Genomic DNA, 27,042 nt, shown 5'->3' with positions numbered 1-27,042 from the left:
ATACAGGAACATGGAACTATAAATACGGACACAAAGTTACAAAATGCACAGAAATGAGGATGTGTGAACGCAGATTCTATAATCTATAAATACGGACACAAAGTTATAAAATGCACGGAAATGAGGATGTGTGAACGCAGATTCTATAATCTATAAATACGGACACAAAGTTATAAAATGCACGGAAATGAGGGTGTGTGAACGCAGATTCACACGGACAAACATCAGCACTGGAGCCGGAGCACCCAGACGGGTTCGGCGGGGATTCCGCACAAGCCCCGCAACGAACGGGGCCGAACGGGGCCGAGCGGGGCCGGGCGGGGCCGGGCGGGGCCGGGCGGGGCCGAGCGGGGCCGGGCGGAGCCGAGCGGGGCCGAGCGGGGCCGAGCGGGGCCGAGCGGGGCCGGGCAGAGCCGAGCGGGGCCGAGCGGGGCCGAGCGGGGCCGAGCGGAGCCGAGCGGGGCCGAGCGGAGCCGAGCGGGGCCGGGCGGGGCCGAGCGGGGCCGAGCGGAGCCGAGCGGGGCCGGGCAGAGCCGAGCGGGGCCGGGCGGGGCCGAGCGGGGCCGAGCGGAGCCGAGCGGGGCCGGGCAGAGCCGAGCGGGGCCGAGCGGGGCCGGGGGCGAATCCGGGCCCGAGCTCGGGGCCCGCCCGGTCCCGCCCGGTCCCGCCCGGATGCTTCCCGTGCTTCCCGTGTTTGTTTCCCGTGTTTCCCATCCCGGCTCCGCCCGGATCCCGCCCAGACCGGTCCGGGCGGTCCCCGCCCCTCATTTGCATACATTTGCATTCATCTGCATGGGTTGGCTCCCAGGGAAGAGGGAGGGGGGGCTGGGCAGGGATGGGAACCCAAAATCCTGGGAGTTCCAAATCCCAACGTCTCGGGGAGTTCTGGGATCCCAGCCCAGGGACCCCATTCCCAGCATCCCAGGAATTCCTCATTCCCAACGTCCCAGAAAATTCCAAATCCCAGCATCCCAGGAATTCCTCATTCCCAACATCCCAGAAAATTCCCCCTTCCCAAAATCCTGGGGAACTCCAGGATCCCAGCCCTGGGACCCTGTTCCCAGCATCCCTGGGATTTCCCCATTCCCAACATGCCAGGAAATTCCACATCCCAACATCCCAGGGAATTCCAGGATCTCATCCCGGGGACTCTGTTCCCAGCATCCCAGGGAATTCCAGGATCCACTGGTGGGATCCGGCCCCTGGGGCCCAATTCCCAATGGGATCCCATTCCCAGCATTCCATGGATCCAGGATCCATGGGTGGATCCCACCCCTGTGACCCATCCTGGCCTGAGAATTCCCAGTTTTCCCTGGATCTGGGATCTCACCCCTCTGACCTGACCCCATTCCAAGCTCTCCATGCCCAGATTTTTCCTGGATCTGATCCCAGGCTCTGCATCCCAAATTTTCCCTGGATCCAGGATCCATGGGCCAGATCCAACCCCTGTGGCCTGACCCCATTCCAAGCTCTCCATCCTCAATTTTTCCAGGCTGATCCAACCCACCTTGCTGAACTTTTTGGGAATTTTTTCCCAAGCCAGGAGCCATCAACCCCCCCTGACCTGCCTGGAAAACCCCTGGAAAAGTCGCTCCTGAGGATTTTTGGGATCATTTCCTGGTTCTGCCCCACCCTGGTCACGGAGCTGCTCTGGGGGGGGGATCCTATATCCAGAAATCCCAGCTGGATAATTCCCAGTGAATTCCCACATCCAGAAATCCCAGGCTGGAGAATTCCCCATCAGAAATCCCAGGCTGGATAATTCCCATGAATTTCTCATCCAGAAATCCCATCTGGATAATTCCTGTGAATTCCTCATCCCGAAATCCCAGGTTGGACAATTCCCATTAATTCCCCATCCCAAAATCCCAGCTGGAAAGTTCCTGGTGAATTCCCCATCAGAAATTCCAGGCTGGATAATTCCCAGTGAATTCTCCATCTCGAAGTCCCAGTTGGATAATTCCCATGAATTCCCCATCAGAAATCCCAATTTGGATAATTCCTGCTGAATTCTCTATCCCAAAATCTCAGCTGGACAATTCCCAGTGATTTCCCCATCCCAAAATCCCAGGTTGGATAATTCCTGGTGAATTCCCCATCCCAAAATCCCAGGCTGGATGATTCCCATGATTTCCCCATCCCACAATCCCAGCTCAGATCATTTCCCGGTGAATTCCCCATCCCAAAATCCCAGCCCGGATCACTTCCCAGTGGATTCCCCATCAGAAACCCCAGCTTGGATAATTCCCGGTGAATTCCCCATCCCACAATCCCAGCTCGGATCCTTTCCCGGTGAATTCCCCATCCCAAAATCCCAGCTTGGATAATTCCCGGTGGATTCCCCATCCCAAATCCCAGCTCGGATCACTTCCCGGTGGATTCCCCATCCCAAAATCCCAACTGGACAATTCTCAGTGAATTCCCCATCCCAAAATCCCCGGGTGGATCATTCCCGGTGAATTCCCCATCCCAAAATCCCAGCTGGACAATTCCCAGTGAATTCCCCATTCCAAAACCCCATGGTGGATAATTCCCGGTGAATTCCCCATCAGAAACCCCAGCTCGGATCCCTTCCCAGTGAATTCCCCATCCCAAATCCCCAGCTTGGACAATTCCCGGTGGATTCCCCATCCCACAATCCCAGCTTGGATCCCTTTCCCAGTGGATTCCCCATCCCAAATCCCAGTTGGACAATTCCCGGTGAATTCCCCATCCCAAATCCCAGCTTGGATCATTCCTGGTGGATTCCCCACCCCCAATCCCAGCCCGGATCCCTTCCCAGTGGATTCCCCATCCCAAATCCCAGCCCGGATCCCTTCCCAGTGAATTTCCCATCCCAGATCCCAGCTCGGATCCCTTCCCAGTGAATTCTCCATCCCACAATCCCAGCTTGGATCCCTTTCCCAGTGGATTCCCCATCCCCAATCCCAGTTGGACAATTCCCGGTGAATTCCCCATCCCAAAACCCCAGCTTGGACAATTCCCGGTGGATTCCCCATCCCCAATCCCAGCCCGGATCCCTTTCCGGTGGATTCCCCATCCCAAATCCCAGCTGGACAATTCCTGGTGAATTCCCTATCCCACAATCCCAGCTTGGATCCCTTCCCGGTGAATTCCCCATCCCAAAACCCCAGCTTGGATCATTCCCGGTGGATTCCCCATCCCCAATCCCAGCCCGGATCCATTCCCGGTGGATTCCCCATCCCCAATCCCAGCCCGGATCCCTTCCCGGCGCGGATCCGCGGCTCCCCGCACGCCCGGCCGATCCCCTGGAATGATCCTCTGGAATTTCAGGCTCGGCTGGAGCCCGGCCCCGCTCCCGCCCGGCCCCGCCCGAGCCCGGCCCGGCCGCGGCCGCTCCGCGGGGAAATTCCCGGCGCGCTCCCGCTTCTCCCAGCCCAGGTGAGCTTCTTTTGGGATGGGGGAGGCTGGAAAACCGGGAATGGGTCGGGAATGCGCGCCCGGGGGGGGGTCTGGAGGGGCGGATTTGGGCTGTGTGCATCCCTGATCCCAAAAAACCAACCAGGAAATGGTTGGGTCCAAAAAAACACCTGTGGGAAAGGGCTGGATCCGAAAAATAAGAACTGCAGGAAAGGGTTGGATCTGCCCCAAAAAGCTGCAGGAAGGGGTTGGATCCCAAAAAAACCCTGTGGGAAGGGGTTGGATCCCAAGAAAAAAACACCTGTGGGAAAGGGTTGGATCCCAAAAAAAAAACCACCTGTGGGAAAGGGTTGGATCCCAAAAGAAACCCAAGCAGTGGGAAAGGGTTGGATTTGCCCCATAAAGCTGGAGGAAAGGGTTGGATCCCCCAAAAAAACCCTGTGGGAAAGGGTTGGATCCTAAGAAAATAACTGCGGGAAAGGGCTGGATCCCCCCCCAAAAAAAAGTGGGAAAGGGTTGGATCCCAAAAAACCTGCGGGAAAGGGTCGGATCCCAAGAAAACCCCAAAAAAGCACCGGGCAAGGGTTGGATCCTAAGGCTGATCCCCTTGGGAGATGGAGGATCCAAGGTCTGGAATTCCAGGATTTTTCCAAGGGGTTGGAGCCATCCCAAAACCGGGGCTCATCCCAAACCCCAGCTGTGCTCTGCTCCCCACGGCCGCTCCAGAGGGGGATTTTTGGGATCAGCATTCCCACATCCCAGGAGGCATCCCCAGGTCTGGGCTGGGACAGGAGGGTTGGAAATAAGGTCTGGAAAAACCTGGGAAAATCACTGTAATTCCCAAAAATCATTTTAATTAAAACAAACAAAAAAGCCTCCAGGAAAATAGCTGTAATTCCCAGGAAAAAACTCCATAAAATTCACTTTAATTCCCAAAAAACTCCTGTAAAATCGGTGTAAATCTGGGGAAAAATAACAACTGTAAATGCCAGGAAAATTTGCTGTAAATCCCAGGAAAAATAACTGTAAATCCCAGGATAAAACCCCAGAAAAATCACTTTAATTCCCAGGAAAATCAGTTTAATCCCGGAAAAAACCTCCAGAAAAATCACTTTATTTTCTCTGGGGAAAAAAACAAACCCAAACTCTCCCCCAAGCAAACAAACAATAAACTAGGAAAATTCACTTTATTTCCAGGAAAAAAAAAAAACTCCAGAAAAATTACTTTAAATCCCTGGAAAAAGCTCCAGGAAAAACACTCTAATTCCCAGGAAAAAGAAAAAATAAATTCACTTTAATCCCAGGATAAAAAGCTCCAGAAAAAAAAATCACTTTAATTGTCGGAAGAAAAAAAATTAAATAGGAAAAATCAGGAAAAATCACTTTAATTCCCAAAAAAAGCCAGGAAAATTTCCTTTAATTCAGAAAGCCCCATGCACGCTTTTGCTGCTTCCCAGAAATAATCCGGGAAAGGTTTTCCCTCCCAAAACCTGGAAAAGTGGGAAAGGCAGGAAAAGAGGGAGGAGGAAAAGCAGGAAAAGGAGGAAAAGGAAAAGGAGGAAAAAGAGGAAAAGCTGGAAAGGGAAGAGAAGGAAAAGGAGAAGCAGGAAAAGCAGGAAAAGGAGGAGGAAAGGAGGAAAAAGAGGAGAAGGAAAAGCAGAAGAAGCGGGAAAAGGAGGAGCAGGAAAAGGAAGAGGAGGAGGAAAAGGAAGAAAAAGAGGAGCAGGAAAAGCAGGAGAAGCGGGAGGAGGAAAAGCAGGAAAAGCGGGAAGAGCAGGAAGAGGAAAGGCAGGAAAGGAGGAGGAGGAGGAGGAGGAGGAAGGGGAGGAGGGAAGGCGATGATTCCCAAATCCCGGCATCCCTCGCTCCGCTGGACGCGGCTCCGGGCCGGGCCCGGCGCTCCCGCCGGGATTTGGGAATCGCGGGCCCAGCCCCGGGAGCCGGGAGAGCCCCGGGAGGATCCCGGGACCCCGCGGGCAGCGGATCCCGCCGGGAGCGGCCATTCCCGGCCCGCGGCCCATGCGGACACCGAGCGGCGGCCGCGGCCTGCCCAGGTCAGCGCATTCCCGGCCCCCCAAATCCCGGGATCCGCCCGGGATCCCAGCCCAGCCCCGAGCTTCCAGGGATTCTCCCGGCTGCCCTCTGCCCCAGCCACCCCCGCTTTTCCTGCCGCCCCTGCTTCCCAAAAAGCCAGCCCCAGATCCCGGGATCCAGCCCCAAATCCCGGGATCCAGCCTCAGATCCCTGGATCCAGCCCCAGATCCCGGGATCCAGCCCCAAATCCCGGGATCCACCCCAAATCCCTGGATCCATCCCAGAATCCCTGGACCCAGCCCCAGAGCCCTGGACCCAGCCCCAGATCCCGGGATCCAGCCCCAAATCCTTGGATCCAGCCCCAGATCCCTGGGTCCATCCCCAGATCTCTGGATCCAGCCCCAAATCCCTGGACCCAGCCCTAAATCCCTGGATCCACCTGGAAATCCCCATTCCCATCCATAAATCCCTGCATCCACTCCCAAATCCATGGATCCACCCAGAAATCCCCATTCCCACCCCAAATCCATGGATCCAGCCCCAAATCCACGGATCCACCTGGAAGTCCCCATTCCCACCCCCAAATCCCCATTCCCACCCCAAATCCCGATATCCAGAGGTTTTCCCATTGGGATGAGCTCTCCCCTCCCCACTGTCCCAGCCCTTCCTGCTGTTATTCCCGCTCGAAAATTCCCAGATTTTCTCGAAGGATTGGATTTAAAACTCCCAAAAAGCCGGGAATGGGAATTCCCGTCGGTAACAAAAATAAAGGGAATTTTGGGACAAATAAAGGGGATTTTGGGACAAATGAAAGGAATTTTTTTTGGTAAATAAAAGGAATTTGGGGGAAAAATAAAGGGAATTTTTGGGGCCAAATGAAGGGGAATTTGGGGAAGATAAAGGGGATTTTAGGGAAGATGATTATTTATTTATTCCTAGTTATTCATTCCCGGTTATTTATTCCTGGGATCAGCAGCAGGGTGGGGCCGATTCCCGGCAAATCCCACTGGGATGGATCCCGAATTTCCTGCTGGGATGGATCCCAGATTCCCTGCTGGGGTGGATCCTGGATTTCCCCCCAGTGTTCCCAATCCCTGATCCAATCCAAGCGGGATCAATCCAGATCCATGGGATGATCCTGGGATGGATCCGGATCCCTGAGAGGATCCCAGGGCAGATCTGGATCCGTGGGATGATCCCAGGGTGGATCCAGATCCACGGGAAGGGCTCAGGATGATCCTGAGATGGATCCAGACCCTTGGGATGATCCCTGGGATGGATCTGGATCCGTGGGATGGTCCCTGGATGATCCCGGGATGGATCTGGATCCCTGGGATGGTCCCTGGATGATCCCGGGATGGATCTGGATCCGTGGGATGGTCCCTGGATGATCCCAGGGCGGATCCATCAGTGTCTCCCCCAGGCAGCAGCTCTGGTGCCAGGGATAAAAATATCCCAGGATAAAAATACCCTGGGATGGGAGAGGCCAGGCCGGGCCGGGGTTTGGATCCCGCTGCTCCCGGGGCTGGGGCCTCCTTGGGAATCTCCATTCCCAGGGATCTTCCCGTCCCAGCATCCTTGGGTTCTCCTGCATCCCCTTTTTCCTGGCCCACTTCATTCCCATGGATCCCGCTTCCCATTTTTCCTCTCCTGATTCATTTCCATGGATCCCTTGCAGCTCCCAAAACTCCACATCCCCAGGGATGATTCCCCATCCCCACATCCCTGGATTATCCTGAATCCTCATTTTCCTCTCCCGATGTATTTCCATGGACTCCCGCTTCCCAGTTTTCCTCTCCTACTTCATTTCCATGGATCCCCAGCAGCTCCTGGGAATCTCCATTCCCCGTTCCCATCCCCCACCCCTGGATTTTCCCGCTTCCCACTCTTCCTCTCCCTGTGCATTCCCACAGTTCCCATTTTTCCTCATCCCATGGGATCCGTTTTGCTCCCGGGATGTTCCCACTCCTGACTGTGCAGAACACTCTGGGAAAAATCCCTTTTTCCCTTGGATCCATCCCAATCCCAGGATTATTTTGGAGGCCTGGGATAAATCCGGGCTGGGCTGGGCTGAGCTCAGCGCTCCAAACGGGAGTGACCTTTTCCCTGGATAAATTTGGGATGGGCCGCGATTCCCGCTGGGAGAGGGACCCGGAGCGGGAAGGGGCTGGATCCCAATCCTGATCCCAATCCCGGGGTTGTTTTTCCTGAGGATTCCCAACTTTGGGGCTTTTTCTGGAGCTGCAGAAATTGGGAATTCTCGGTGTCCCAGGAACCTCCGGCTCCGGAACTTCCCTGGGGTTTTGGGGATTCTTCCCCTGGTTTTTCTGGATTCTTCTGCTGGGATTTTGGAAATTCTTGTCCTGGTTTTTGGGGATTCATCTCCCGTTTTTTTGTGGATTGATCTCTTGGTTTTTTTGTGGATTCATCTCCTGGTTTTTGGGGATTGATCTCCTCAGTTTTTGCGGGTTCATCAGGCTTTTTTGGGGATTTTTCCTCCCAGTTTTTGGGCATTCTTCTCCTGGTTTTTTGGGTATTCTTCTCCTGGGATTTTGGAAATTCTTCTCCCTTTTTTTTTTTTGTGGATTGATCTCCTGGGTTTTTTTCTGGATTCATCTGGGTTTTTTGGGGGATTCTTCTCCCAGTTTTTGTGGATTGATCTCCTTTTTTTCGGTGGATTCCTCTCCTGGATTTCTGGCTCGCTTGGCGTCGCATCCAGAGGGAAAATTCCCAGGTTGGGTGACCCAGGAGAGGTTCCCACTACAGGAAAAGAATTCCAGGAGGGAAGATCCCAACCTTTCCCGGGATCATCCCTTGGGACCATCCCAAGGCTCCGTCCTTGCTGCCCTTCCCGGTGCCCTCCAGGCGCTCTCGGCTTTCGGGGCGGATGCTCCATCGATCCCTGCATCGATCCCACACGGATTCTGCCACTTCCCGCCCTTCCCTGGGAGCAGCATCCACAATTCCCGGGATAAATTCTCCCTGAGCCGTTCCCAGCTCCCTGTCCCAGCTGGAGCCTGAGTTGGATCCATCCTGCTGGAGCCTCCTGGTCCTTTCCAGGGCTGGGATTGGGGCTGATCCCCCTTTCCCAACCTTTTTTCCCCCTTTCCCAACCCTTTTTCCCCCTTTCCCCCTTTCCCAACCCTTCTCCCCTTACCCAACCCTTTTCCCTCTTTCCCAATCCTTTCCCAACCCTTTTCCCCCCTTTCCCAACTCTTTTTCCCCCTTTCCAAACCCTTTTCCCCCTTTTCCAACCCTTTTTCCCCTTTTGCAACCCTTTTCCCCTTTCCCAACCCTTTTTCCCAACGCTTTTCCCCCCTTTCCCAATGCTTTTCCCCCCTTTCCCAACCCTTTTCCCCTTTTTCCAACCCTTTTTCCCAATCCTTTTCCCCAACCCTTTTCCCCTCTTTCCCAACCCTTTTTCCCAACCCTTTTTCCCAACCCTTTTCCCCCCCCTTTCCCAACCCTTTTTCCCCCCTTTCCCAACCCTTTTTCCCTGTTTTCCACAGGAACGCCCCTGGAGCAGCTGAGCCCCCCCCGCCATGGCCTCGCCCCCCCCGCCTGCAGTAGGTACTGTCAGCCTCGGCTTCCGCAGTTTGGGATTTTTGGGGATTTTGGGAATTTTGAGGCAGCCAGGCCGGGATGGGAAGGAGGGAGCAGCACCCAGGGTATCCCTGATTCCCAGCTGGAGCCTCTCAGGGTTGGGAAAACACGGAGGGATCTTGGATCCTGGGGGCTGCTGGTCCTGTTCTCTGTCCCTGGTTCCCTGATTCCCTGTTCCCTATTTCCCTGCCTCCCTGATTCCCTGATTCCCTATTTCCCTGTTCCCTGATTCCCTATTTCTCTGATTCCCTCTTTCCCTATTTCCCTGATTCCCCATTTCCCTGTCCCTGTTTCTGTGGTTGCCTGATTTCCCTGATTCCCTATTTCCCTGATTCCCTATTTCCCTCATTTCCTGATTCCCTATTTCCCTGTTCCCTATTTCCCTGATTCCCCGTTTCCCTATTTCCCTGATTCCCTATTTCCCTGTTTCCCTGTTTCCCTCTTTCCCTGTTTCCCTGATTCCCTCTTTCCCTGATTCCCTGATTCCCTATTTCCCTGTTCCCCTATTTCCCTGGTTCCCTGTTCCCCTATTTTCCTATTTCCCCTATTTCCCTATTTCCCTGATTCCCTGTTTCCCTGATTCCCTCTTTCCCTGATTCCCTATTTCCCTGTTCCCCTATTTCCCTGGTTCCCTGTTCCCCTATTTTCCCTATTTCCCTGATTCCCTGTTTCCCTGATTCCCTGTTCCCCTGTTTCCCTGTTCCCTGGTTCTCTGCTTCCCTCCCTCCATTCCCAGTGTCCATTCCCTTCCCTCCCCTTTTCCTCCCCCTTCCCTCCCTTTCCCTCCATTCCCTGTGGGTGTCACAGCCTGGCCAGAGAGAGGGGGGAGGCTGGAGGAGCTTCCCTGTGCGTTGGTCTGGGAAGTGTTAGGGAGGCAGAGAGGAGGAATTGTGAACAAACGGCCGAGAATCCGCACGATGGGGTCGGAAGAAGCCGATGGGTTGGGAAGAAGCCGATGGGTTGGGAAGAAGCCGATGGGGTCGGGAAGAGGCCGATGGGTCGGGAAGAAGCTGATGGGTTGGGAAGAAGCCGATGGGTTGGGAAGAAGCCGATGGGGTCAGGAAGAAGCCGATGGGTCGGGAAGAGGCCGATGGGGTCAGGAAGAAGCCGATGGGTTGGGAAGAAGCCGATGGGGTCAGGAAGAAGCCGATGGGTTGGGAAGAAGCCGATGGGTTGGGAAGAAGCCGATGGGGTCAGGAAGAAGCCGCTTTCCTGGGGAGACGCTCGCCCCGAGGGGTCTCCTCGATCGCCGCTCCTGTGCAGTGTTTGATTCAGCGGCCGCTCAGGGGCACCGAACAGGCCAGGGATACAAAGGGGTCCCAGTAAAATGGGGGCTTCTGCCCTGGAGTCCATGGTGCCAATCCCCCTTTCCCTCCTCCATCCCTTCCCCTTTTCCATCGTCCACTTCCATCCCCCTTCCCTGGATTTTCCCTCCCCATTCTCCCGCTCCATCCCCTTTTTTTCTCCCTCCTCTGTCTCCATCCCCCTTCTCATTTTCCTCCCCCTCCATCCACTTTGCCCCCTCCATCTCCATCCCCTCCTTCCTCCTCTTCCTCCATCCCCTTTTCCCCCTCAAACTCTGCCCCATTCCCCTCCATCTCCTCCATCCCCTTTTCCTCCCTTTTCCTCCTCCATCCCCTTTTCCATCCTCCATTTCCATCCCTCTTTCCTGGTTTTCTCCATCCCCATTCTCCTCCTCCATCTCTTTTTTTTCCCTTCTCTTCCTCCATCTCCCTCCTCTATCTCCTCCCTCCCCTTTCCCTTCATCCTCCTCCTCCTCTTCCTCCACCTCCATCCCCCTTCTCCCTCCCATTTTATCTCCATCCCCTTTTCCATCTCCACCCCCTTTTCCTCCATTTCCTCCATTTCCTTTTTCCATCTCTTCCATCTCCTGCATCCTCCTTTTCCCTGCTTTGTCTCCATCTCCCTTCTCATCTCCCATCTCCATCCCTTTTTTTCCTCCATCCCTTTTTTTCCACCTATCCCTTTTTTTCCATCCATCCCTTTTTTTTCCTCCATCCCCCTTTTCCATCCCCTCCCTTTCCCCACCCCATCCCCGTTTCCCACTCTCCCGTGCCCCATTCCATGTTTTCCGTGCCCGTTCCCGCGCAGGATCTCCCCCGGATCCCCCCGGCCCCGCGGGGATGGAGGACCTGGGCCAGGCCTTCGACTTCGAGGACAGCGAGGAGGAGGAGGAGGAGGAGGGGGAGGACGAGGACTCGGATTCGGGAGCTGATCCCTGCCCTGATCCCTGCCCTGATCCCGGAGCTGATCCCGGAGCCGATCCCGGTGCTGACGTCGCTCTCCAGGCGCCCCCGCGCCGGCGGCGCCCACCCAGCTCTGGTGAGGAGCATTCCTGGCACTCCTGGTGTGGAATTCCCGCTCATTCCCGGTGTGGAATTCCCAGTATTCCCTTGCGGAATTCCCGGTATTCCTGGTGTGGAATTCCCGCTCATTCCCGGTGTGGAATTCCCACTCATTCCCAGTATGAAATTCCTGCTTATTCCTGGTATGGAGTTCCCGGTATTCCCCTGTGGAATTCCTGTTCATTCCCGTTGTAGAATTCCCAGTGTGGAATTCCCCCTCATTCCCAGTGTGGAATTCACACTCATTCCCAGTATGAAATTCCTGCTTATTCCTGGTATGGAGTTCCCAGTATTCCCATGTGGAATTCCTGGTCATTCCCAGTGTGGAATTCCCAGTATTCCCATGTGGAATTCCTGTTTATTCCTGGTATGGAATTCCCGGTATTCCCATGTGGAATTCCCAGTATTGCCAGCATGGAATTCCCACTCATTCCCAGTATGAAATTCCTGCTTATTCCTGGTATGGAGTTCCTGGTATTCCCGGTGTGGAATTCCCAGTATTCCCAGTGTGGAATTCCTGGTTTATTCCTGGTACAGAGTTCCCCGTATTCCCATGTGGAATTCCTGATCATTCCCAGTATGGAATTCCTGCTCATTCCCGGTGGGGAATTCTTGGCCATTCCCAGTGTGGAATTCCTGCTTATTCCTGGTATGGAATTCCCGGTATTCCCAGTGTGGAATTCCCAGTATTGCCAGTATGGAATTCCTGCTCATTCCTGGTGGGGAATTCCTGCTCATCCCTGGTATTCCCATGTGGAATTCCTGCTCATTCCCGGTATTCCCGGTACATCCTGGGGTGCTGACACTGTTTCTCTTTGCTTTCCTTCCCCGCAGAAGGGCTGGAGCCGGAGACCCAGGAAGGGTGAGTGGGATTTGGGGCATTTAGTGGGATTTCCAGGGAATTTTGGGGGTTCTGGTGGGATTTGGGGCATTTAGTGGCATTTCCTAGGAGTTTTGGGGTTCTGGTGGGATTTCCAGGGAGTTTCCTGGATTTCCAGGGAGTTTCCTGGGATTTTGGGGGGTGTCAGGAGGTTTTGGTGGGAATTCCGGGAGTTCTGGTGGGATTTTGGGTCCCCTGATGGATCTTTGGGATCCGTCCCCTCCGTTTGATGTCGCAGCTGCTGCCGTGCCTCAGTTTCCCCCAACTTCCCTGCATTTCAAAGGGCTCTGACAGGAGAACTCTGGGATTTTGGGATCTTTTCCATCATCCCTGAGCGTGTTGGCAGAACATCCCTAAAAACCTGGGATGACCCTAAATCCTGGGATCCCAAGGAGCAGATGGGGGGGAAATTCCTTTAAAAAAAAAATTCCTTATTTTGTTCCTGTGGTGGGAATGGGGGTGACAGCGGGCGGGAGCTTTGGGAGCCCCCGATCCCAGGGGGTTTTCCCCCGATCCTGAGGGATTTTTTTTCCCTGGAATGTTCCCGCAGGATCCCGGCACAGGTGAGCAATGGCGAAGCCGGAGGAGATTCCCAGATCCGGACCCGCACCTGGAAGAGGGAGAGCATCTGTAGAGGTGGGGAAAGGCTGGGATAACCCCCGGGATAACCCTCGGGATAACCCCTGGAATTAACCCTTGGGATAACCCCTGGTGGGCTCGGGAATGTTTCTGCGCCTCGTTGGGGTCCTGGGCTGCTGATCCCAATCCCAATCCCGATCCTGGTGTTCCCAGGGGAGCGTTTCTCCTTCCCGGAGGTGGAGGACGAGGTCATCTACGACGATGTTCCCTGCGAGGGCCTGGATGTGGATCAGGACGGTACAGGAACGCTCTTCCTGCTTTTCCAGCCGGGAGCCGCCTCTTCCCGGTTTTCCAGGGGCCCCCATCCCATTTTCTGTCAAGAAGGAGAGTCCCATCCTCCAGGAGGCTGTGGGTGGGAATAACCAGGGAAATCCTGGGATCTGGGGGATGGAGCTGCTCCCAGAGGGCTGCAGGACCCTGAGGGTTCCAGAGAATGGGAATTCTGGAGTTCTGCACTAGGATTCCCCAATTCCCAAAATTCTCCTTCCGCTCCTTCCTTCCTCATTCCCCTTCCTCTATTCCTCTCATTCCTGTCACTCACAGGGGATCAATCCCCCCTGGATCCATCCATGCATCCCAACTCCCTTCCAAACAGTCAAAGCCCAGAATTCCCATGGCTTGGGAGCACAGGGAAAAGCGGGAATGGAGCGAGAATGGAGCAGGAAAAGTGGGAATGGGAGTGGAGCAGGAATGGGAACAGAATGGGAATGGAGTGGGAATTGAATGGGAATGGAGCAGGAATGGAATGGGAATGGAGTGTGGATGGAATGGGAATGGAGCAGGAATGGAATGAGAATGGAGTGTGGATGGAATGGGAATGGAGTGGGAGTGGAGCAGGGATGGGAATGGAGCGGGGATGGAAATGGGGCGGGGATGGGAATAGAGTGGGAATGGGAATGGAATGGAATGGAGTGGGAATGGGGATGCATTGGGAATGGGCGGGAATGGGGATGCATTGGGAATGGGTGGGAATGGGGATGCACTGGGAATGGGGATGCACTGGGAATGGGCGGGAATGGGGATGCATTGGGAATGGGTGGGAATGGGGATGCACTGGGAATGGGTGGGAATGGGGATGCACTGGGAATGGGGATGCAGTGGGAATGGGTGGGAATGGGGATGCACTGGGAATGGGGATGCAGTGGGAATGGGTGGGAATGGGGATGCACTGGGAATGGGGATGCAGTGGGAATGGGTGGGAATGGGGATGCACTGGGAATGGGGATGCAGTGGGAATGGGTGGGAATGGGGATGCACTGGGAATAGGGGTGCACTGGGAATGGGTGGGAATGGGGATGCACTGGGAATGGGGGTGCACTGGGAATGGGCGGGAATGGGGATGCACTGGGAATGGGCGGGAATGGGGATGCACTGGGAATGGGGATGCACTGGGGACTCCCGGCCGGCAGGCGCGGGGCTGATCTACGCCGAGGTGCAGCGCGGGGAGGGGACGCGCCTGGGGCAGGACCTGGGCTGGAGCTCCAGCGAGTTCGAGAGCTACAGCGAGGGAGAGTCCGGAGAGGAATCCCGGCCGGAATCCCGGCGGGACGCGGAGCCGGCCAAGCTCCGCGCGGCGTTCCAGCCCAAGGTACCCATCCCTCTGGAATCCTCCTCTTTCCCTCTGGAACCCTCATCCATCCCTCTGGAATCCTCCTCCTTCCCTTGGAACCCTCATCCATCCCTCTGGAACCCTCATCCATCCCTTTGGAACCCTCATCCATCTCTTTGGAATCCTCATCCATCCCTTTGGAATCCTCATCCATCTCTTTGGAATCCTCATCCATCCCTTTGGAACCCTCATCCATCCCTTGGAATCTTCATCCATCCCTTTGGAACCCTCATCCATCCCTTGGAATCTTCATCCATCCCTTTGGAATCTTAATCCATCCCTTGGACCACTTATCCATCCCTTTGGAACACTCATCCGTCCCTTGGAACTATCATCCATCCCTTTGGAACATCTATCCATCCCTTTGGAACACTCATCCATCACTTTGGAATCCTCATCCCGGCTTTTCCCAGAATTCTCCGGCGTGGAGGCACCAGAGCATCCCACAGATATTGCTGCGTTTTTCCTGGAATTTTCTTTCCGGTTTCCTCTTTCCCTTTCAGTTTTCCCCCTGCTGGAGCCTCTCCCTGCCTTTCCCTGCTCCTGCTGCACTCCCTGCTAAATCCCAGATGGAATTTTGGGATTCTGCTGCCTGTTCCTGCTGCTTTGGGATGATTCCTCCCGCTTTTGGGGCTGTCCATCCCAGCTGGAAGTCCGGGATTTTTGGGATGATTTCTCTGGCTTTTGGGGCTCTCCCTGCCTTTCCCTTTGCTGCATTCCCTGCTCCATCCCAGCCAGAATTCCAGGATGATTTCTCCCGTTTCTGAGCCTCTCTCTGCTGCTCCTGCATTCCCTGCTCGCTTCCAGCTGGAATTTCAGGATTTTTGGGATGATTCCTCCTGGTTTTGATCCTCTCCCTGTCTTTCCCTGCTTCTGCCCTCCCTGCTTGCTCCGAGATGGGATTTTTGGAATGATTTCTTTCGTTTTTGAGCCTTTCCCTGCTGTTCCTGCATTCCCTGCTCCATCCCAGCTGGAATTCCAGGATGCTGTTGCCTGATCTGTGCTGCTTTCCCTGCTCCTGTTGCGTTCCCTGCTCCATCCCAGCTGGAATTCCGGGGTCATTTCTCCTGTTTTAGAGCCTTTCCCTGCTCCTGCTGCATTCCCTGCTCCATCCCAGCCAGAATTCCGGGGTCATTTCTCCTGTTTTTGAGCCTCTCTCTGCCTTTCCCTGCTCCTGCTGCACCCCCTGCTCCATCCCAGCTGGCATTTCAGGATTTTTGGGATGATTCCTCCCATTTCTGAGCCTTTCCCCGCTGCTCCTGCGCTCCCCGCCTGCTCCCAGCCGGAATTCCGGGCTGCCGCCGCCGTTCCCTGCTCCTTTGGGATGATCTCTCCTGTTTTTTTGCATTTGCTGCTTCCTGGGATCTCTGCTCTGCTGCTCTCCCGCTTTGCTTTGGGCTCAGCTCTCTCCAGACCTCCATAAACTCAAGGAAAAATGCGCCAGGACTAAGCGGGAGCTCCTGGCTCTGAGAGTTGGGGGGAAGGAAATGCAGGAGCTGAAGCACAAATCCGATTGGAAGGTACCGACCCCGACCCGCATCCCGAAATTCCCCAAACCCCCGGCCTGGCGGGGGATAAAATTCCCTCCTGGAATGGATCCAGGCTGGGCCCGTCCCGTTCCTGTCCCAGAAAATCAGCCTGGAGCTGCTGGGGTGCTCTGCTCGTGTCCAGGGGCTCCTGGGGCTTCCCGGGACATTGGAATTCAGGGATTCAGGGATCCAGGAAGGAGTTCAGGAAGAAAATCACGAGTTCAGGAATTCAGGAAGTAAATAATGAGTTCAGGAATTCGGGAAAGAATTCAGGAATTTGGGAAGGAATTCAGGAAGAAATTCAGGAAGAAAATAATGAGTTCAGGAGTTTGGGAAAGAATTCAGGAATTTGGGAAGGAATTCAGGAAGAAAATGATGAGTTCAGGAATTCGGGAAGAAAATTATGAGTTCAAGAGTTCGGGAAGGAATTCAGGAAGAAATTCAGAAAGAAAATCAGGAGTTCAGGAATTCAGGAAGGAATTCAGGAATTCAGGAAGAAAATGATGAGTTCAGGAATTCGGGAAGGACTTCCTGAAGGAATTTACAAGGGAAGGAATTCAGGAATTCAAGAAGAAATTCAGGAATTCAGGAAGGAGAATTCAGGAAGGAGAATTTTGGGAATTGTGGAACCTCAGGGCTGAGCCTTTTCCACTCCATCCCATCCCATCCCATCCCAGCTGGTATTCCATGGGGTGGAACTGCTGGGATTTGGGGTAGAACTATCAGATTTGGGGTAGAACTCTTGGATTTGGAGTAGAACTGCTGGGATTTGGGGTAGAGCTGTCAGGTTTGAGGTACAACATTGTGATTTAGTGTAGAACTGTCAGATTTGGGGTGCAACACTGGGATTTAGGTTAGAAACGCTGGGATTTGGGGCAGAACTCTCAGATCCGGGGTGAAACCCCCGGATTTGGGGTGGGAAAGGCCGATCCCCCTTTCCCTGCCCGGCCCCGCTTGGCTGCGCCGCACGACCCCGCTCCGGCTGCTGCAATCCATGGGGGATCCCGAGGATCCGGGGGGATCCAGTGGGATCCCGGAGCCCTGGCCCTGTGCCTGCTGCTCCCGGCTGGGAAAACAGGGACTGGCGCTCCAGGGATCTTCCTGAGGGGCTGGATCCGGGAGGGGTCCTGGGCCTTCCTGATCCCTGAGGTCCCTGTGCTGATCCCTGAGATCCCGGTGATGATCCCTCAGATCCCTGTTTTCCTTGTTATGCCTCTGATCCCTGTTATTCCTGTTATTCCTGTTATCCCTGTGATCCTGGCAGTCTTATCCTATCCCTGTTATCCTGATGATCCCTGTGGTCTTTGTGATGATCCTGGTGATCCCTGTGATGATCCCTGTGATCCCAGTGATCATCCCGCTGATCCCTGTGATCCCTGAGATCCCAGTGACCCTGTGATCCTTGGGATCCCTGCAATGCCAGTGATGATCCCTGTGATCCTGCTGATCCCTGTGATCCTTGGGATCCCTGCAATGCCAGTGATGATCCCTGTGATCCCGCTGATCCCTGTGATCCTTGGGATCCCTGCAATGCCAGTGATGATCCCTGTGATCCCGCTGATCCCTGTGATGATCCCATTGATCCTTGTGATCCCTGAGATCCTGGTGACACCTGTAATCCCGGTGATGATCCCGGTGATCCTGTTGATCCCTGAGATCCCTGCAGTGATCCCTGCAGTCCCAGTGATCTCGGTGATGATTCTGGTGAACCCTGCTGATCCCAGTGATGATCCTTGTGATCCCAGCGATGATCTTGGTGATCCCTGCGATCCCTGTGATGATCCTGATGATCCCTGTGCTGATCCCTGCGATCCCAGTGATGATCCCACTGATCCCTGTGATCCTGGTGCTCCCTGTGATCCCTGAGCTGATCCCTGCAGTGATCCCTGCAGTGATCCCTGAGCTGATCCCCGGGCTGCTCCCCGCAGTGATCCCGGATCCCGTTCCCGTTGCAGGTGTCGCAGCTGATGCGGGCGGCGCGCAGCGGCACCAAGGACGGGCTGGAGCGCACGCGCATGGCGGTGCTGCGCAGGGTCACCTTCCTGCAGCGCCGCGACGGCGCAGGTGAGGCACCGGGAACCCAGCCCCTGGGAACCCCAGATCCCATCCTCAGGGAACCCCGGATCCCATCCCCAGGGAACCCCGGATCCCATCATCAGGGAACCCGATCCCCATAGAACCACAGGGATCCCATCCCTAGGGAACACTGGTTCTCATCCCCAGGGAACCCACAGGATACCATCCCCAGGGAACCCAATCCCCAGGGAATCCCATCCCTCTGGAACCAGGGGGTCCCATCCTTATGGACCGCAGGAATCCCATCTCTATGGAACCAGGGATCCCATCCCCAAGGAATCCCATCCCTGTGGAACTGGGAACCCCATCCCCAGGGAACCTCCGAGATCCCATCCCCAGGGAATCCCATCCATCCAGAACCTCTGGGATCCCATTCCCAGGGAACTGGAGATCCCATCCCTACAGAACCCCAGGAATCTCATCCCTCTGGAACCAGGGGATCTCACCCCCAGGGGAACCTCTTGGATCCCATCCCCAGGGAACCTCTGGGAGCCCCATCCCTATGGAACCCCAGGGATCCCATCCCCAGGGAACTGGAGATCCCATCCCTACAGAAACCCGGGAATCCCATTCCTCTGGAACCAGAGATCCCATTCCTCTGGAATCCTGGGGATCCCATCCCCACAGAACCCCAGGAATGCCATTCCTCTGGAATCCTGGGGATCCCATCCCCAGGGAACCCCAGGGATCCCATCCCCATGGAACCAGGAACCCCATCCCGCCAGAACCTCCTTCCCCTTCTCCCGCCTCATTCCATGGCTCTGGAGCTTCCCGGGATCTCTGCAGGCTCCAGCTCCCTCCTTTTATCCTTCAGGGATAAACCGGCAGCACCCGGCTGGTCCTTGTGTTTTTCCTTCAGGATTTTGTCCTTCCAGGATTTCTTTCCCTGAATTCCCAATTCCCACAGGGTTTCCCATGGATTTTCTTTCAAGATTTTCCCCCTGAATTCCCAATTCCCAGGAAGTTTTCATGAGATTTTTCCTTCAGGAATTTTCCCCTGAATTCCCAATTCCCAGGAGGTTTTCACTGGATTTTTCCTTCAGGATTTTCCCCCTGAATTCCCAATTCCTCAGGGTATTTTCTCGGGTTTTTCCCTCAGGATTTTTCTCCTGAACTCCCAATTCCCAGGGAGTTTCCCTAAGGATTTTTCCCTAAATCCCAGTTCCCAGGGGGTTTCCCTTGGATTTTTCCCTAAATTCCCAGTTCCCAGGGGGGGTTTTCCTGACTCTTCCCTGTCCCGTAGGGAATGGAGAGCAGGAAACCCAAACCCCACAGCCCAGCAAAGCCCTTGGAGAGGGCGGTTTTTAGGGAATCCCCATCCTGCTCCCCTTTCCCATTTTCCTGGATTATTCCCTACATTTGAAGCTTTCCTCGGGCTCTTCCCACTCCTTGCAAACTCCAGTTCTCTCCTCCCGTTTTTGGGATCAAACAGCCGCCCCCCCCCAGCAGCACCGGGGCTGTCCTGGGGTTTTCCCTGTGGGTTTTCCCCTGAATTCCCAATTCCCGGGGCCTTTCCCTGTCCCGCAGGGGACGGGGAGCGCAGGAGGAGCGCGGCCGAGGCGGAGAAGCCGCCGCGCTCCCGCCGGAGCTCCCGGGTTTCCCTGGAGCAGCCCGGGGCAGGTAGGATCCAGGGGAGGGAGGTAGGATCGATCCCGCTGGATCCCAGCGCCTGGAGCTTCCCGGGGGATCGGCCGCGTGTGTCCCCAGCATTCCCGGAGCATTCCCATGGCATCGGCTGCGTGTATTCCCAGCATTCCCATGGGATCGGCTGTGCGTGTTCCCGGCATTTCTGCAGCTTTCCATGGGATGAGCTCTGTGTGTTCCCGGCGCTCCCATGGGATTCGCTGAGTGTTCCTGGCATTCCCAGAGCATTCCCATGGGGAATGTGTGTGTCCCGGCATTCCCGTGGGATCGGCTGTGCGTTCCCCGCATTTCCATGGGATTGGCTGTGTGTTCCCGGCTTTCCTGCAGCTTCCCATGGGATGGGATCGGCTGTGTGTGTCCTGCCGTTCCCATGGGATCGGTCCCGCCGTTCCCGCATGGCCAGCGCGGCTTTGGGGCGCGGCAGTGCCGGGAGAGCATCCCCGGGAGGAGGAGCCGAAATTAGGGAAGGAAAAAGGTCCCCGCAGCCCTTCCCTCCCTTCCTCCCTTCCCTTCCTCCTTCTCTCCCCCAGCCCTTCCCCTTCCCGGGATTTCTGGCCCGGGATGGGGCCGCGGCCATGTGGAGGCGACGGCCGCGCTCCCATCCCACGTTTTCTTTGGCTCATCCCGAGCTTTCCTTGGCTCGCTCTCCCTCCTCCTCCTCGGCTGCTTCGGCCTCGGGTAAGGGCCGCCCGCTCCGGCGCCTCCCGCTTTTCCTGCGCTCCCGGCTCCTTCTCCCGGCTCCTTTTCCCGTTTCCCGGTGTCTCGGAGCGAGGACGAGGCGCTGTTCCCGCTGTTCCCGCTGTTCCCGGGTGGATTTTTGGGATGGGGACCCTCCCTGTCCCCTCCCCGTGGCGCTGTCCTGGTCCCCATTCCGGAACTTCCCACTTTTCCCGGCTCCTTTTCCCGTTTCCCGCTGTCTTGGAGTGAGGACGAGGCGCTGCTCCCGCTGTTCCCGGGCGGATTTTTGGGATGGGGACCCTCCCTGTCCCCTCCCGGTCCCATCCCCGCTCCTGCCCGGCTCATCCCGGTGTCGGGTGACCGCTCTGGGATACCGGGAATACCGACAGGAGCGGGGCTGCGCCTCCGGCCCCGGAAGGCTCAGTTTGGGTCAGTTTGGGTCAGTTTGGGGTTTTTGGTGTTCCCGTGCCGCAGGGGACTCGGAGGAGGAGGACACCGGGTTCCTGGAGGTCACCGTGTCCGACATGAGGCACCCCCCGCCCGAGCTGGGCCCCGCGCCCGAGGGGCTGAGCCCGCAGCAGGTCCGGGATCGCCCGCGGCCGGGGCCTGCCCGGCATCGGGGCTTGCCTGGGATCGGGATCGGGGCTTGCCTGGGATTGGGGGCTTTCCCGGGATCGGGGCTTGCCTGGGATCGGGATTGGGGCTTGCCTGGGATTGGGGGCTTTCCCGGGATCAGGGCTTGCCTGGGATCTGGGATTGGGGCTTTCCCGGGATCGGGGCTTTCCTGGGATTGGGATCGGGGCTTTCCTGGGATCTGGGATTGGGGCTTTCCTGGGTTTGGGGCTTTCCTGGGATCTGGGATTGGGGCTTTCCCGGGATTGGGGTTTTCCTGGGATTGGGGCTTTCCTGGGATCTGGGATCAGGGCTTTCCCAGGATCTGGGATCAGGGCTTTCCTGGGATCAGAGTTTCCTTGGGATTGGGATCGGGGCTTCCCTGGGATTGGGATTAGGGCTTTCCTGGGATTGGGTATTTCCTGGGATCTGGGATTGGGGATTTACTGGGATTTGGGCTTTCCTGAGATTGAGATCACGGCTTTCCTGAGATCAGGGCTTTCCTGGGACCGGGGATCGGGGCTTTCCTAGGATTGGGATCAGGGCTTTCCCAGAATCTCTGGGGACTGGGGCTTTCCCGAGATTGGGGCAGGGGGGCTTTCCTGGGATCTGGGGGGGTCCCAGCGTCCCCCGGGCCCCGTGATTGAGCAACAGGGAAATGCCGAGTCAGCAGGAACGGCGCTGCTGAGTCAGCGCTTCCGCAGGGCTGGGGCTGGTTCCCTTTTCCTGGGATTTGGGGCTGGGGGATCGCGGCTGAGCCCCACAGGCTGGGCCTGCCTTTCCCCTCTTCTGAGATTTGGGGATCAGGGCTGTCCCTGCATTTCTCTGGTCCTGGGATTTGGGATTTTGGGATTATGGCTGTTCCTGCATTTCCCTGGTCCTGGGATTTGGGATTTTGGGATTATGGCTGTTCCTGCATTTCCCTGATCCTGGGATTGGGGATTTTGGGATTATGGCTGTTCCTGCATTTCCCTGGTCCTGGGATTGGGGATTTTGGGATCAGGGCTGTTCCTGCATTTCCCCTGTTCCAGGATTGGGGATTTTGGGATTATGGCTGTTCCTGCATTTCCCTGATCCCAGGATTGGGAATTGTCAGATCAGGGCTGTTCTTGCATTTCCGCAGTCCCAGGACTGAGGATTTTGGGATCAGGGCTGTGCCTGCCTTTCCCATTATATCAGGATTTGGGATTTTGGGATCAGGGCTGTGCCTGCATTTCCCCAGTCCTGGGATTTGGGACTGTGGGATCAGGGCTGTTCCTGCCTTTCCCCAATTCTGGGATTGGGGATTTTGGGATCAGGGCTGTTCCTGCCTTTCCCCTCTTCCGGGATTGGGGATTTTGGGATCAGGAGCCGTTGTGGTGCCCCGCAGGTGCTCCGGCGGCACATCCTGGGCTCCATCGTGCAGAGCGAGCGCAGCTACGTGGACTCCCTGAAGCGCATCCTGCAGGTGGGGGCCCGGCCGGGGTAGGACGGGGATCCCCCGGCGCGGCTCCCGCGATCCCAGCGCCGCAATTCCCGCAGGATTACCGGAACCCGCTGCTGGAGATGGAGCCCAAGGTGCTGAGCGCCCGCAAGTGCCAGCTGGTGTTCTTCCGGCTGAAGGAGATCCTGCAGTGCCACTCCATGTTCCAGATCGCCCTGGCCTCGCGTGTGGCCGAGTGGGACTCCAACGAGAAGATCGGGGACCTCTTCGTGGCCTCGGTGCGGGGACATGGGAACAACGGCCCCAAACCCCGCTGGGATCACAGCAAAAAACTGGGAATGGCCCCAGATCCTGCTGGGGTCCCAGCAAAGACTGGGAATGGCCCCAGGTACCCCTGGGGTCCCAGCAAAACCCAGGAGTGGCCCCAGATCCTGCTGGGATCCCAGCAGAAACCAGGAATGGCCTCCAAAATCCTCCTGAGATCAGAGATTGGGAATCACCCCCAAACCTCCTCTGGGATCTCATAAAAATCTAGAAACAGCCCCAAAATTCCTCTGGGATCCCAGCAAAAGCCAGGAATGGCCTCAAATCCTGCTGGGGTCCCAGCAGAAACTGGGAATGGCCCCAAGTCCCACTGGGGTCCCAGCAAAAACAGGAATAGCCCCAGTCCCTGCTGGTGTCCTGGCAAAGACTGGGAATGGCTCCAAATCCTGCTGGGGTCCCAGCAAAAGCCAGGAATGGCTCCAGTCCCTGCTGGGATCCCAGCAAAAACTGGGAATGGCCCTAAATCCCCCTGGGATCCCAACAAAAACTGGGAATAGCCTCCAAAATCCCCCTGAGATCAGAGATTGGGAATCTCCCCACAGCCTCCTCTGGGATCTCATAAAAAACCAGGAATAGTCCCAGAATTCCCCTGGGGTCCCAGCAAAAGCCAGGAATGGCCCCAAATCCCGCTGGGGTCCTATCAAAAACCGGGAATTGCCCCCAAAATCTCCCTGGGGTCAGAGACTGGGAATCATCCCCAATCCTCCCCAAAGATTGGGAATTTACCCCAAAACCCCTCTGGGATCAGAGGTTGGGAATCACCCCCAGACCTCCCCAGGGATCCCATTAGAGATCGGTAATTGCCCCCAAACCCCCCCTGGGATCTCATCAGTCGGGAATCACCCCCAAAATCCCTTGGGATCCCACCAGGGATGGGTGGAGTGATGGAGCCCAAATTGGGATGCCCCCAGCACCCTACGCTTTGCCCAGCCCATTTTTTGGGAATCCCCACCTCATTCCCAGTGTCCCGTCCTCTCCCTGTTCTCCCAAGTCGAAGGTGCTTGACTCATGGCCTTGGTAGGATAAAAAACTGGGAATCACCACCAAACTTTTCTTGGGATCCCACCAGGGATGGGTGACGGATCGGAGTGATGCCACACCCCCAGCATTCCACAAATTCCCATTTTTTGGGAAGCCCCACACCATTCCCACTCTCCCGTCCTTTCCCAGTTCTCCAAGTCCATGGTGCCGGACTTGTGACCTCAGTAGGAAGAAAAACCAGGAATCAGCCCCAAACACCCCTTGGGATCCCACCAGGGATGGGTGGAGGATTGGAGTGGTGGGACAGCCCCAGCACCTTGCCCACCCTGTTTTTTGGGAAGCCCCACCCTGTTTTTTGGGAAGCCCCATCCTGTTTTTTGGGAAGCCCCACACCATTCCCGCTCTCCCATCCTCTCCCAGTTCTCCAAGTCCATGGTGCTGGACGTCTACAGCGACTACGTCAACAACTTCACCACGGCCATGTCCCTGATCAAGAAGGCCTGTCTGACCAAACCCGCCTTCCTGGACTTCCTCAAGGTCAGCGCGGCCCCTCCGCGGCTCCGCTTTTCCCAAAAATCCCCTTTTTATGGCATTTTCCCCAAAACCACCCGTTTTTGTGGCATTTTCCCCCGGCAGAAGCGGCAGATGGCCAGCGCCGACCGCGTCACGCTCTACGGGCTGATGGTGAAGCCCATCCAGAGGTTCCCTCAGTTCATCCTCCTCCTGCAGGTGAGACGAGGGAGAGGTTCTGGAGGACGTTTGGGAGCTTTTGGAGAAGGTTTTAGGGAGGTTCTGGAGATGCAGGTGTTTGGGTGCTGCAGGACAATGCCAGTTTTTTTGGATGTTTTTGGATTTTTATTGATTTTTGGATCCATCCCAAGGATCATCTCCTAAGCTTTGACTTTGGAGGTGCCCAAAGTGCTCCCAATTCCCTCAGTCCATCTTTCTGCCGGTGAGAGAAGGGAGGTTCTGGAGGACCTTGGGGAGGCTCTGGAGAAGGTCTTGGGGAACTTTAGGAGAAGATTTTGGGGAGCTCTTGGAGAAGGTTTTTGGAGGTTCTGGAAAAGGTCTTGGGGAGCTTTTGGAGGAGGTTTTTGGGAGGTTCTGGAGAAGGTTTCGGAGAGGTTTCGGGCAAGGTTGCAGAGATTCTAGAAAATGTTTTGAGGAAGTTCTGGAGAAGGTTTTTGGAGGTTCTGGACAAGGACTGGGGAGGCTCCGGAGAAGGTTTTGCGGAGGTTCTGGAGAAGGTTTTGAAGAGGTTCTGGACAAGGACTGGGGAGGTTCTGGAGAAGGTTTTTGGGAGGTTCTGGAGAAGCACCTTTTTGGAGGCTGCATGACAGAGACACGCTTTGGAGTGGGCGCCCTGCTTGGATTTTTTGTATCCACCCAAGGATCATCCTCCAGACCTCGGTGTGGGAGGCTCCGTAAGCGTTGCCGTGGTGGTTCCTCAGGGCCATTCCCGGTGTTTCCGTGTCCCAGGACATGCTGAAGAACACCCCGCGTGGCCACGCCGACCGCCTGTCGCTGCAGCTGGCGCTGACCGAGCTGGAGACGCTGGCCGAGAAGCTCAACGAGCAGAAGCGCTTGGCCGACCAGGTGGCCGAGATGCAGCAGCTCAGCAAGAGCATCAGCGACCGCAGCAGCTTCAACAAGGTGGGGGCTCCTCATCACCTTCATCTTCATCCTCATCCTCCGGCTCGCCTTCATCCTCAGCCTTATGCTCCTTGTCCTCCTCGTCCTCATTCTCCTCGTCCTCACCTCAGTTTCCTCATCCTCCTTTTCTTCATCCTCCTCATCCTCCTCCTCACCCACATCCTCATCCTCCTTGTCCTCCTCGTCCTCCTCGTCCTCATTCTCCTTGTCCTCCTTGTCCTCATCTCATCCTCCTCATCTTCTTTTTCTTCCTCCTCCTCCTCTTCTTCCTCCTCCTCCTCCTCCTCCTCTTCCTCCTCATCTTCCTCCTCCTCCTTCTCCTCCTCCTCCTCCTCCTCTTCCTCATCTTCCTCCTCCTCCTTCTCCTTCTCCTCCTCCTCCTCTTCTTCTTCCTCCTCCTCCTCCTCCTCTTCCTCCTCCTCCTCCTCCTCCTCCTCTTCTTCTTCCTCCTCCTCCTCCTCTTCTTCCTCCTCCTCCTCATCCCGATCCTCGGCAGGGTTTGGAGCTGCTGGGTGGGATTTGTGGCTCCCTCCCCACACTGGGGTTTTTTGGGAAGCAGGATCCCTGTTTGCTCCCTGAGGATCTTGATCCAAACCAAGCCTCGAGGGTGGAATTTGGGAATTCCTCCCCGAGGATCTGCTGGGTTTGGATTTGGAGCTCCCACTCCATGTGTGGAGTCTTCAGGTTCTGGAGAAGGTTTCTGGGAGGTTCTGAAGGAGGTTTGGGAGCTTTTGGAGGAGGTTTTTGGGAGGATCTGGAGATGTTCTTTGGGAGGCTCTGGAGAAGGTTTTTGGGAGGATATGGAGAAGGATTGGGGAGATTCTGGAGGAGATGGGGAGCTTTTGGAGAACGTTTTGGGAGGTTCTAGAGAAGGTTGGGGACCTTCTGGAGACGTTCTGGGGAGTGGTGGAGAAGGTTTAGAGACGTTCTTGAGAAAGTTTTGCAGAGGTTCTGGAGATGTTTTTCATGAGGTTCTGGAGAAGGTTGTGGGAGGTTCTGCGGGAAGCTGGGGACCTCTTGGAGCCGCTTTATTTTTTGACAATGCTGGGAATTGACGATTCCGACTCCGTGGTGGGATTGGCCACTCCGGGGTGGCATCTCCAGCCTGGAGTCACCATCTGGGTGTGGTCCTGCAGCTGCTGAGCTCGGGGCAGCGGCAGCTGCTGCTGTGCGAGACGCTGACCGAGACGGTGTACGGGGACCGCGGGCAGCTGCTCAAGTCCAAGGAGAGGAAGGTGTTCCTGCTCAGCGACCTCCTGGTCTGCGCCAACGTCAACTTCAAGTACGTGCGGGGCACCTCCCGACCCCAGAACCCTCGGGAGATCTCAGCACATCCCCATCCTCCTCTTCCTCCTCCTTGTCATCCTCACCTTCCTCCTCCTCATCCTTGTTTTCCTCCTCGTCCTCCTCCTCGTCCTCGTCCTCCTCCTTCTCCTTCTCCTTCTCCTTCTCCTTCTCCTTCTCCTTCTCCTTCTCCTTCTCCTTCTCCTTCTCCTTCTCCTTCTCCTTCTCCTTCTCCTTCTCCTTCTCCTTCTCCTTCTCCTTCTCCTTCTCCTCCTCCTCCTTTTTGTGGGAAATCCCATCGAGTTTGGGGTGTCTGGGGGGGATCC

General features: G+C 56.0%; 1 protein-coding gene across 1 annotated transcript in view; it reads left to right on the top strand.

The window, feature by feature from the left end:
- Positions 1-10,340: 10,340 nt before the first annotated feature.
- ARHGEF10L (Rho guanine nucleotide exchange factor 10 like) overlaps positions 10,341-27,042 on the top strand; it is a 32,164-nt gene continuing 15,462 nt past the window's right edge. Inside the window, exons 1-13 of the mRNA XM_066563786.1 lie at positions 10,341-11,361; positions 12,219-12,246; positions 12,815-12,900; positions 13,057-13,140; positions 14,313-14,491; positions 17,997-18,105; positions 20,914-21,020; positions 22,421-22,498; positions 22,573-22,752; positions 24,200-24,316; positions 24,416-24,508; positions 25,259-25,432; positions 26,569-26,714. Coding sequence (XP_066419883.1) covers positions 11,163-11,361; positions 12,219-12,246; positions 12,815-12,900; positions 13,057-13,140; positions 14,313-14,491; positions 17,997-18,105; positions 20,914-21,020; positions 22,421-22,498; positions 22,573-22,752; positions 24,200-24,316; positions 24,416-24,508; positions 25,259-25,432; positions 26,569-26,714 — 1,580 coding nt within the window. The 5' untranslated portion in view covers positions 10,341-11,162. The remainder of the gene's footprint in view (positions 11,362-12,218; positions 12,247-12,814; positions 12,901-13,056; positions 13,141-14,312; positions 14,492-17,996; positions 18,106-20,913; positions 21,021-22,420; positions 22,499-22,572; positions 22,753-24,199; positions 24,317-24,415; positions 24,509-25,258; positions 25,433-26,568; positions 26,715-27,042) is intronic.

The sequence above is a fragment of the Molothrus aeneus genome, chromosome 21, assembly GCF_037042795.1.
Source record: "Molothrus aeneus isolate 106 chromosome 21, BPBGC_Maene_1.0, whole genome shotgun sequence".
NCBI classification, from domain to species: Eukaryota; Metazoa; Chordata; class Aves; order Passeriformes; family Icteridae; genus Molothrus; species Molothrus aeneus.
This window is presented reverse-complemented; position numbering and strand designations above follow the sequence as displayed.